This window comes from Brassica oleracea, chromosome C9 (assembly GCF_000695525.1).
Source record: "Brassica oleracea var. oleracea cultivar TO1000 chromosome C9, BOL, whole genome shotgun sequence".
Taxonomy (NCBI): Eukaryota; Viridiplantae; Streptophyta; class Magnoliopsida; order Brassicales; family Brassicaceae; genus Brassica; species Brassica oleracea.
The window spans coordinates 44,040,129-44,051,997 of record NC_027756.1 but is presented as its reverse complement, the minus strand read 5'-3'; the positions used below and the strand labels follow the sequence as shown (position 1 = coordinate 44,051,997).

The following is an 11,869-nucleotide window of genomic DNA, read 5'->3' as shown; positions in this document are numbered from 1 at the left end:
GAGGTCTCGGGTTTAAAGATATACAACGTTTCAACACAGCCTTGCTAGCTAAAATACCCTGGAAAATGCTCAACAATCCTAACTGTCTACTATCTAGAGTATTGATGGGCAAGTTTTGTCAAAACGATAGTCTACTGAAGGATCTGTCTTCCTCCAACAGGCGTCTCTACGATTGTCCTCTTCTGGATCATGTGGGCTCTTTGGACAACACGCAATCAACTAGTGTTCGAATCGAGACACCAATCTCCCTTAGCGGTAGTGTCGCGAGCAATAGCAGATGCACAAGAATGGAAGCGAGCCCAATTTACCTCCGATCCTCCGAGAACCATACAAAAGGGAATAGCTTTCGCGCTGACACCAACGGTACCGCAAGGAACAATCCTCTGTAATAGTGATGCAGCTTGGAATCAGGCCTCTGAATCGACGGGACTTGGATGGATCTTTACACCTCCAGGATCCCCAACTCTCCAGGGGTCACAACACCCGACTCATGTGCAATCGGCTCTCCTGGCTGAAGCCCTAGCGATCCGATCTGCTCTTCAACACACCATCCAACTTGGCTACACTCAAATCTGGCTCCGATCAGACTCTCTTGTGCTCGTTCGAGCCATCACTTCGATCGCAAAACCGAAGATCCTCCACGCAGTTCTCTCGGATTTCGAAACTCTATCATCTACGTTTTCTTTCTGCGTCTTCTCCTTTATCCCAAGAGAGTTTAATGGGCTAGCAGACCTTTTGGCAAAAGCTACTCTTTGTAATATGAACTTTTCTAAAACCTAATCCATTTAATTTAAATGAAATTTGGTTGCTCAGAAAAGAAAAAAAAAACACATCAATCATTATAACCATAAACATTTCTACCACTACCAATCCAATTCGCATGATATATTGATAGGAAAGTGGCAATGGGTGGTAGTGGTGGTTGTAAATTGTAATAATAACAAATTGACAATGTTGCATCTGTTGTCTTATCAAGAACTTAATATATACCATGCATGTTTGAATTTAAAATATGACACGACAATGATAGTAATACATTAATACGTAATACGACTTTTCCATATTTACTAATGAATTAGAAGATATCGACGCTAAATTTGATCCGTGCTTTCAAAGCACAAAAAAATCTATGAAAAATTTATATAATCGCAATTTTATTTTATTAAAGTATTAACCCAAATTCCAAACCAAACATAAACCAAAAAATATGATCCGTATCCGGTTTGAAAGGTAAAAAATACCAAAATAGGTTTTATAAAATAGTACAAAACATATTAAAACCTGATGTTAATATTAGCCGAATCCTAACGGATAAACTCACATTTGTTTGAATAGTATTGATTCGTATTTTTAACTACGCAGAAAAAAATAACACACGATGATGTACATCAAAGCCAAATGAGCACCAAGACCACAGCTGGATTACTATGTAAAACAGTTTTGAAACTAAACTGAACCGATCCAAACCGAATATATTTTGCCCAATAGACCCAAAACCGACAGTTCTTATCCGGAACTGCACTGAATATTCAAATGCCCAGACCTAAGGCAAATCTTCAAGAAGTTAGTCACTACACACATCACATTACAATGAAGCGTAAGCTTTTTTAATCAAATGTTGTTCCAACGAAACACTTTTGAAATGGAAAATAACATATTTTAATATATTAAATCATAGTTCAATACACGCCACTTCAAGGCAGACAGATCTCTTTATATACAACTTAAGAAATTAATAATACTTGTGGTGGGTCAGACCCAATTCCTCTCTGTCATATATAATTTTCCTCATTTACCCAAACATAAAAGATAGGTCATCCATGGGAACCTCATCAAGCCCTGCTGTATCAATATCTTGTAGACCCTCAAACCAGTTTCCAATATCTGCCTGCTCACCTATCTCCTCTAGATCATGGAACGCTAGCTTCGAGAAATCTATAGGAGCTTCTTCATCTACTGCACCATCTCCAGAGGTCCCTCCTCGGTTCGAGGTGCCTCTGCCTGCTGGACCTGTCGGGTGAGTTGTTGTCGTTGATCTTGTTTGGTTTTCGTTATTATTCTTTTCTTTGGGTTTCGGTTTGTTCTTGTTCCTGAAACTGTCTTCTCTCTCGCTTCTCTTACCTCTAGCAGCACCTCCTGCATTAAGAACCGCGCTATCTATACTCGTTGTCACTTTGGATGAAGCGCATCCGATAACATCGTCTATCAGTGCTTCTCTCCTCTTCGTACTAGACACTGCACCTACAAAACCCAATTAGCTCAGGTAATCATCTGACAAAAAGGTTTAAAGTGTAGCCACTGCCTGTCCGTTTCATCAAAGAGACTTGACCATCAGCAACTATCTAATAAATACGTTTATGGAGTTGGTGAAGAGAAGAAGAAGAAGAAGGCAGAATGATGCTCTAATACATGCTTTCACATTATTCTAAAGATAATCTTACCATGTTTTCATACATGCAGAAGATGCTATTTTGTAAAGATCAACTTTGTAAACAAAATAGTTCAGGTTTTGCGTACCTGAACCCTTGGCCTCAGCCTGGTGATTAGAAGGTTCATTGAGCGTGTTACTGGCTGTTCCAGAGCCGCCATTTTCTGATGATTTTGCATCGTTGCTGGGAGATGAAAACAGGATGTCTCGAAGTGCAGGATCGGCAAAACAGCTGAGACCAGTCTCATCAAACTTCTGACACCTGGCAAGTGTCCGCCGGGTGAACGCCAGGGCCGCTTGTCTTGTCACCTTGTGGACTTTATATGCTTTATTTCCACGGGATGCCTGTTTTCAGAGTAACATCCATAACCTCATATATATCTTATCCCACAACCATTGACCCAAGTAGATTATGATAAAATGTAAGCATCAACTAGTTTATTACCATTCTTTTCTTGTGTGCTGTTTCCACAAGGTGGTCCATAGCAAGATGCTCAATTTTCCTGCATGTAAACATGAAATCTTAGCAAATATAACAAGTTTAACTTGAAAAATAATAAATCGTAAAAAGCCAAAAGCCAACCTTTTCTCATCATATTTCCCCTTCTGGATGGAAATATTTAGCTTCTCGAGCTTTTCCTTCTTGTTTCGGATCTATTATTGGTCAATGATAGAATGTGAGAAAGGTTACTACGCGTCAAAGATAATTTTTCAATGGGAAACAAAAAAAATAACTCTTCCTAGTGACATATATATAAAGCGTGAATTATATTTTTCGTTTACCTGCTGATAAATGCTTTCCTTCAACTCCATAACATCTGTGCTCATAGTTTCTTCGGCCAGATCAGGCTGCGAATAAATAAAAATAAAAATAAGTGAAGAAGTTTTTAAGAGTAATACGTTTTTTTTTTCCCTTTAGCTCAAGTTCATGACAGATTAACTGAGTGGAAAAAACCTACCATTGCCTCAGGAAACACGCCAATGCTCTGTAATTCCAGAAGAAGTCGCTCGTCCAAAGACATAAGCTGATACTGGGTGTCAGATACTGGGAAGTTGGGAATGTTCACTTCCCTAGCTTGCAATTGACCCAGACCATTCGAAAATGTCTCACCACCGAGTGGCGCATCCGAATGAGAAAGATCATCATCCAACCACTGTTCATTGCTATGCGCAGATACAGACATGCCACCATTTCTGAAAGGGTTAGACACACCACTCCTCTCACTGGAAAATCGGTCAAACAAACAACTCTTCGGGGTCTGAAAATCCCCGCTTGACTCTACTTCAAATTCCATTCTGTCTCTCTCTCTGAACTCGGTGTCAATAAAGGTACACGAACCACTGTGAGAATCATCACTAGCGTAATGAAGGGACAGATTCTTCCCTCCATTGAATTGTACAACTTCTTCTCCATCGTCTTCCTCAATTAAGGCAGAAAGTACCCTCTTATACAGCGGAGTACTCTCATTCAACTTTCTCATGTCCAATCTCTCAAATGAAAGATCAGATTTACATGATGACGCTGGACCTGAATAGTCAACAATTCCCTCACAAATGCGATGTGGTGTTTTCGGCAACTTGATACCCTGAGACAGGAGTCTCATTCATTCATGCAACATTCAGATAAAAAGAATATAAAACTAGACATTGCTGCATAGGTTTACAATGCAACTTACCATGATGTTATAGCCATCTAAGATTGCCTCTGACAGAGATTCATCGAGTTCTTCCGCAAAATTAAGCTGTATATTTACAGCCACAAGTTAACGAGAGATTGGGTTGGCACACTAAGTCACATATATCATATTTTATGGTATGTTGATTATTACCTGATCCTTTATGTTTTGCATGTCATCTGTATTGATGGCAGCAAAGATGTGGTCCATCTTCTTCCAAAACTTGCCAGAACAAGCAAGATCTACAAAAAGATATTTGGAGTTAGAAGGAAATTAATGGCAATAAAACTTGAAAGACAAGACATATGGAAGTATGAGTACTCGCTGCCTTCCGTGTTGAATTAGCTGCTGCAAAAATATCCTCACGATCATCATCTGATTCACCTGAATAACCAAAAATCCAATATATTTATGCTCAGGAACTAACTAGTGACTCCAACGTAAATATGAGGTGCTCTTTGGGGATTTCCCTTTGTACAAATGAAAACAACTGCGCAAGAGCTAATATTTACCAAACCTCAAATTTCAGGGTAAATCCTGTTCAGAATATACTACTGTATGTAGCACTTCCCAGAAAATAGTTCGATGATACAATACTAAACCGTGAATATGGAAAAGACTGAAACTTAAAATGCCAAAAGACAATAAATACCTGTAATATTTGAAGGAGTGGAATTCGAATTTGAGGCAAGACGAGTAGAAGGTTTACGATCTTTAACCTTTTTCGCTGGTGGACGCCCATATTTGCTGTCCAGAAAGAGAGAGGTAGAACAATTGGTCTCTCGTATTTCAAGCTTTATAGATAATAGAAATAGTTATAAGGTATACGAAACAAATAAAGAACTAAGTTAGCCGTAAATCACCTTCGATTCTTATCTGACGCGATCTTGACATTGTGCAGAGGCTTCTCTACTGATAGATTCTCGGATTTAACCATCCCAGGGTGAAAGCCATAAACAGTTTCATTCTTTCCTTGCTTCCATGCACCACCTCCTTTATGACTAGTTTGAAACTTATTTTTCCTTACAGGTAATAATGGTGACCCTGTTTTAGGAGTTGTGAACAAGTCACCACTAGCAAGAGCACGCTCCCTTGTTTTGTTGTCACCAGCACCGGAGTCCTCACTTTCGGATAACCCATATGGTGATGAAGCATTCTTCAGCTCCCTTTTCACTTTTAAAGGGCTACTATCAACAACTGAGAGTGACCCGGTGGTTCCAGGGGATGCTTTAGGACTGAAATCAGATGTTGCAAAACCTTGAGCTGAGAACTTGGTTTCAGCATGTCTGATAACAGGCGAAACTACATTCGTTCTTCTGGTTCGAGAATTCTTAAGTCTCTGGCCACCCCACTGAGCCATTCCATGTGCAGATGAACCTGCGGGCAATCGAAGCTTTAGATTGTTCTCATAAACGTAACAGATAGTGTATTTAGTCAACACTTAGATTGCCTCAAACCTTGTACTACTCCAGATGGAGACTCGACTATGGATGAAGAATCAACACCTATAACGGCTGCTGTTCTTGGAGCCCTAGAAACCTTTCCTTTCAATATTGCAGTAGAGATATTTGTGGGGCTATCATCTTGTAAGTTTCTTCTGGATAAGCACAATAATGCATTTATCAGTCAAGATCAGTCGCAAACAATTTGATGTTATATCAAAGCAAAAGCTAAAACAAAAAACTTGAGGTATCTGCTTACTTATTGTTTCCCTTAGCCATAAGCCTCTGCTCAGCAAGTACTGACCGGTCCCTTGCAAGTGAAGCAGTTTCCAACTCATTCCTGGATAATGCACCCATACCTGGACTGTCTGGCTCAAATGAAGACTCAGTTCTGTTAATCCCACTGACCCCGGCGGAAGATTTCAATCTGTAACAAATGGACAACATTATGTTTTCTTTGAGAGTGAAAGACTACACATGAGGGATCAAACCGGAAAACTATATACACAACAGTATGTTGCAAAAAAAAAAAAAAAAATTGAACGGTATCCAACATAGTAAAATCAATTTGATAAAGTAAGATCTACCATAACAAATTCAAGATGAAGTCTTGTTTAAGTGAACAACTTGAAAAATCTTGGCAATAACTTAGCTCAAGGTTAATATAAACATGTAAAATATCATAAGTCAATTGAGTAGCAGAGTAGGATTTCCCACTATCACATCATAAAACCTCTCTTTCAGACCCACTTAAGCTCCTCGGACTAGGAAATCCTCAAACGGTGTTCAGCGCTATGTCTAGATTCAGTTAACTAACCAACAGGGGTAACTACCAGTTTTACAAATCTTATATCTTCAAAGCACACCTTAAGTTTTGGGTGTCACAAGAACGCAACTTAGAGTCAACTGTCGGCTTTGGCTGCATGACACGTTGATCAGGATTCATAACTCTGTTGCCTAGAGTTGCAACAGACCGTTTTCTTTTCATTCTTGCTTCCCATCCTTCACCACCAACAGGCAATCTGCGTATCTTCTCCTCCATTCGCACTGTTTCTCCAGAAACACTTGGAGGTGAATCAGATCCCCTTTCTATAACCTGCTGCCTTGCAAGAGTAGAAACTCTACCATCCGCCTGACAGCAATAACACACTAATTGAACATGCCTTTTTTTAAGGAATTCAAAAAGTCGTGTAACATGGAGTGATAGATGAATGCAAAGAAAAATAAACGATTTCCTCAACATTTATAAGCATCATATTAATCTAAAAAGTGAGATTGAGATACAAACCCGCACATCTCCAACAGTGGTACGAGCACGCTTGTTCAATCCAAGCATCTTTTTTCTTTCCTCGGGTCTTTGAGCCATACTGTCTAATGTTCTCGGAACCTGGTTTCTGACCTTGTCAAAGTTAGCTGCGTCCATTCTCTCACCCGGGGGTGTATCATTTCGCCGTCGTTTCTTTGAACTTAATGTCTCCGCATATTTGTCCAACTTAAATATGGATTCACTTAGTTTCTTTGCTAGATCCCTACAAAGAACCTCAGGCTTTAGTAAAGCTCAACAAAGTATAATAATTAAGCAACGACTCCTCTACCAATGAAAATCACGAAGAGAACCAAGATCCATACCCAGCCTCTCTGGAAGTATCTTGCACACTTTCTTTGAAGTGCTTGAGCTCCTCCGTTGCTCCAGGAGGAGAAGGTTTCGGATGAGACATTCCAAAAGAATTATCTTCTGATGAGGCCCTGGTAGGGACGCCGAGGACCCTTCTAAGCTCTCCTGAACGAGTATAGCTTGGATTGCCTAATCTAATCGGCTCCAATGTTAAGACTTGCGACAAATTCGGAGCATCAGATGACAATCCAATGGTTCCCCTGCTCAAATTGTTACCAGAACCTAGCATGATGTCTTCGTCTACCTGCTTCACTCTGAAAGCCACTAAAACCTGCAACCAGAGAGCCCATGACACACAATCAGAAAGTTACGTCATTTCTATATTAGCCCCAAAAACTGCAAACTTTCCATCAACTAGCACAATTCAGGTATCCGTAGTATCACTCTTACGCATCACAGAACCCAGCAACGCCAATTTTGAACCAAATACACAACGCGAGCAAATGTCAGGAGAAAAAATAGCAACATTGAAGTTTTTTTAGTAGCGAAATCACTTCACAACACACACAAACAGCTGTAGAACTTTTAAAATCCCTAATCTCGAGAATTGATTACAAGTTTTCGAACAGTTCCACCTTCGCATCTAATCCCAAACCATGAATCGAGAAGTTTAACAAGAAAACCCTAAAATTCACCCACCGCCGCGGCGAATTATTGGAAAAACCCTAGAATCACGGAGAAGAAGCAAATCACGGACCTGAGCTGCGAGACTCCGAGAAATCGAAGCGTGATTAGGACAGGAGCAAAGCTTGTGAGTATCTTCGCACGAAGTCGAGCTTTTTGTGGGTGGGTATTAGATCAGAGAGGCGAAAAGGAAAATCGCTTCTGTTTGGACGATTTTTCTACGTCCATTGACATTGATTTATTTTTACAGATACCGTGTGCTTTTTGTAGATGATGTCACTAGCTTTGACCGGTTTGTATTTCGGTTTATGTTCCGGTTCGATTTAATTTAGAATGTTTAGGTTCTTATATATTTTTATGGAGCTAGAAAATTGAGATTTCTTAGATTTATTAGTCCAGTTTACTTTATTTTTATAGAACCTAGCTAGTTTTTTTTTTTTTCCAACAAGGTTTTGTTAGTTTGATTTAGTTTTACCTTCACGTATGTTATGATTGGTAAAATCCGGTTAGTAACTGTACCTCCGCCACTGGTATACACGTTCGTCAACCAAAGGACCATAACGTAACTTATTTTTTTTTTGGTAAAATGTTAGTATTATACCATTTTGATTTTCACATTGTTGTTTCCAACTTATTACACGAGACAGAAAATAAAACAACAGAACTTGAAGTAACCTTATTCCATAACGTAACCTTCTCCTGTCGAAACAAACTTATAACCCTAAGTTTATAACTTTACAAGATACTAAGCTTGTTGCGTTGCAACGGGTTTGTTCGATGTTTTAGTTTAATAAAAACTATAAAATAATAAATCATTTTATTATAGTATTATGATTATTTTTTTGCATATGTTGTTTGAGATTTATTTTATAATTAAACTTGTTTTCACACGTAAGTTTAAGTTAATATTTGTATTTTATAATCATGGTGCATAGATGAGTTGTTATAAAATTTAAATAAGGATTAGAGAAAATAATATACATAAACATTTAAACTGAACACAATCTGAAATAAGAAATGAAAAGTAAAAATAAATGAAATTTAAATACACCAATCGAATCAATGACAACATTATAGATGTTCTTATGTACTAATTTAATGTTTTATTAAATAAGTTTTTAAAATTTTATTTTGCTAGAATTTTTTTAAAAAGGAAAACATTCTATTTTATAGATCTCCTTTTTTAACGCAACGGGTTTGTTTGATGTTTTAGTTTAATAAAAACTATAAAATAATAAATCATTTTATTATAGTATTATGATTGTTTTTTTGCATATGTTGTTTGAGATTTATTTTATAATTAAACCCGTTTTCACACGTAAGTTTAAGTTAATATTTGTATTTTATAATCATGGTGCATAGATGAGTTGTTATAAACTTTAAATAAGGATTAGAGAAAATAATATACATAAACATTTAAACTGAACACAATTTGAAATAAGAAATGAAAAGTAAAAAGAAATGAAAGTTAAATACACCAATCGAATCAATGACAACATTATAGATATTCTTATGTACTAATTTAATGTTTTATTAAATAAGTTTTTAAAATTTTATTTTGCTAGAACTTTTTTTAAAAAGGAAAACATTCTATTTTATAGATCTCCTTTTTTATTTACAACAAAAAAATTAATATTAGATACTTTTTTACAATTTTTTTTAAGATTTTAGAAAAGGTAAATTACAGTCATATAACCTATTACAATTATCTTCTCTTTAGAATTACAGAAAATATATATTGATATCAAATAATTATTTTTAGTTATTAATAAATATTTTAAAATTGTTATTTTTACAATTCGTATCAATACTAATTTTACACTTCTTTTGTTAATTAAATAATTTTTAGTATCATGTTCATCATCAAACATTCTCCTAAAATATTATCAAATAAATTTTTACAACTCTCTTCTGGTTAAGACTTAAAAATATTGTACAAATTTCTTTTGTTTAGGATTTGTTTTTATAAAAAAAGAAAACAACTATCAAATATTCTTTTACAAATTTGTAGGATTTTAGAAAAAGAAATTAATATTACATAACCTTTTAAAATTATATTTTGTCTAGGATTTAAAAAAATAAATTTCTATCAAATAACTATTTCCAGTTAATATTAACTATTTTTATAAGTCGCAATTATCAAAGTTCGTTTTTTCAATATCATTAATATTTTTACAATTTTTCTTGTTAATTGAATAATTGTTACTATCATGTTTATCATTAAATTTTTGAAGTAAAACTTACTATTAAATAAAATTCTACAATTCTCTCTGGTCACGATTTAAAAAAAAAATCTTAATTGGTTAAGATTAGAAAAGAATTTTCTTTTAGAAATCTATTTTATTTAAGATTTTAGGAAAAGAAGAAGTTATTTCACATTATGAAAGTTTTTATTGACACATTCACAATTTAATTTTTTAATTGACAGATATCACAATCATATCAGGTGAAATATTTGAAGTTAATTTTGGTTTATAATTTTTAACAAAAAATTATTAAAAAGTAAAGTTAGTTAATTATAAGAAAAATAAGATTACTTTTACGTTTTTATTTTATCTAGACTTTTAAAAAGGAAATTAATTATTTTATTTCTTTTAGATTTTTATACAACTATTTTATTTTTAATTGAAAAATTATGTTTAATTATTTATATATTTTGTCTTATACATACAAATACATATTTATCATATTTACATATATTCATGTACGACAATAACATCAAAATTAAAAGTTATGCTAGCATCATAAGATGTAATTAGGATAATAAAAAGTTGAGTTGTATCAAGAAATTAAAAAAAAAAACTCAGGTAATACTTTTCATATAAATACCATTGTGTTTTGTAAAAATAATATGTGAAAACTTAAACCTAAATATAGATGTGTAATATTTGTAGCTATTTTTGTCATAATTTATTAACATACAATTATCTATTAAAAAGGAAAGTTATTTACTTATAAAAAAATAATAAGACTACTTTTACAATTTTCTTTTAATTATGCTTTTAAAAAAGTAAAATTATTTATTTTAAAGTTAGTTTTTCTTCATGCTTTTATTAAATAATTTATTGTACTTGTAGTATTTTACCATTTGTTTTTGTTTAACATTTTTTTCTTATAAGTTAATGTTTATCTTTTATAATTCTCTATCTTTAGTATCTTTTAAAACAAACATTATAGTGAAAAATAATAATAACAATAATAATAATAGTAATAATAATAAGAGTATTAAATAATATTTATAATTAATTTTTAAGAAAAATTATTTTTATTATTTTAGTATATATATTTTTGATTATGATATAGTTTAACACATATCACATTTTTAAATATATAACTATCATGTGTCACAATATGTTAATTAGAAATTTTGAAGAACCAAGCTCAATATGTGAGATGGGGGTGCTGTGAGATGGGGGTGCTGTGAGATGTGCGACCTCTTTCATATCTTTCAACAATATGATACGAAATAGTGGATTATTAGAATTTCCTGCCCGTGGAAATACTATGTCATGGCAAGGACGGAGAGGTAAAGGAAAAGGAGCGGTGATGGTAAGATGTAGACTGGATCGAGCTCTGGCAAATGAGGAGTGGCATACGCTGTTCCCATGTTCTTATACGGAATATTTGAGGTTGGTGGGATCAGACCATCGACCCGTAGTGGCCTTTCTGGATGATAAAATACAAAGAAGAAAAAGGGGACAATTTAGGTTCGATAAGCGGTGGATTGGTCAAGAGGGTCTTATGGATTCAATTATGTCAGGATGGACAGGAAACCAGGGAGGACAAGCTGAGGATTTTGTTACAAAAATTAGTAATTGCCGGCATGAGATATCTTCATGGCGGAAAGATAATCCACCTTATGGGAAGGACAAAATTAAAGATCTTCAACAGGTGTTAGAAGAAGTACAAACAGATAATAATAGATCACAAGAAGATATTCTTGAGGTTTCTAGGAAACTTCAGGAGGCTTATAAGGATGAGGAAGAATATTGGCATCAGAAAAGTAGGAATATGTGGTATTCAT

At 34.8% G+C, this 11,869-nt stretch overlaps 1 protein-coding gene across 3 annotated transcripts; it reads right to left on the bottom strand.

Annotated features, from left to right (window-relative positions):
• Positions 1 to 1,643: 1,643 nt before the first annotated feature.
• Positions 1,644 to 8,080, bottom strand: LOC106318340. Of its 3 annotated transcripts, none has more exons than XM_013756271.1 (17): positions 7,919 to 8,080; positions 7,176 to 7,492; positions 6,835 to 7,075; positions 6,413 to 6,678; positions 5,806 to 5,973; positions 5,562 to 5,701; positions 4,968 to 5,481; positions 4,757 to 4,851; positions 4,426 to 4,488; positions 4,258 to 4,346; positions 4,105 to 4,170; positions 3,388 to 4,014; positions 3,212 to 3,277; positions 3,012 to 3,082; positions 2,874 to 2,931; positions 2,518 to 2,773; positions 1,644 to 2,241 (listed from the first exon to the last, which is right to left on the bottom strand). In XM_013756271.1, the coding sequence occupies exons 2-17, from the start codon at positions 7,448 to 7,450 to the stop codon at positions 1,793 to 1,795; spliced, it is 3,444 nt and encodes a 1,147-aa protein (XP_013611725.1). In that variant the 5' UTR covers positions 7,451 to 7,492; positions 7,919 to 8,080; the 3' UTR covers positions 1,644 to 1,792. The 3 variants fall into 3 exon arrangements, with proteins under 3 accessions (XP_013611725.1, XP_013611727.1, XP_013611726.1); XM_013756273.1 differs by having other exon boundaries at positions 1,644 to 2,235; XM_013756272.1 differs by having other exon boundaries at positions 6,841 to 7,075.
• Positions 8,081 to 11,869: the final 3,789 nt, after the last annotated feature.

Excerpts from the sequence above, each read along its gene's own strand:
- LOC106318340 (XM_013756271.1), bottom strand. The coding sequence starts at position 7,450 with ATGCTAGGTTCTGGTAACAATTTGAGCAGGGGAACCATTGGATTGTCA. Across the intron at positions 5,974-6,412 it reads TGTGACACCCAAAACTTAAG|ATTGAAATCTTCCGCCGGGG; the intron begins GTGTGCTTTGAA and ends CATTTGTTACAG. Across the intron at positions 4,171-4,257 it reads TGCAAAACATAAAGGATCAG|CTTAATTTTGCGGAAGAACT; the intron begins GTAATAATCAAC and ends GTAAATATACAG.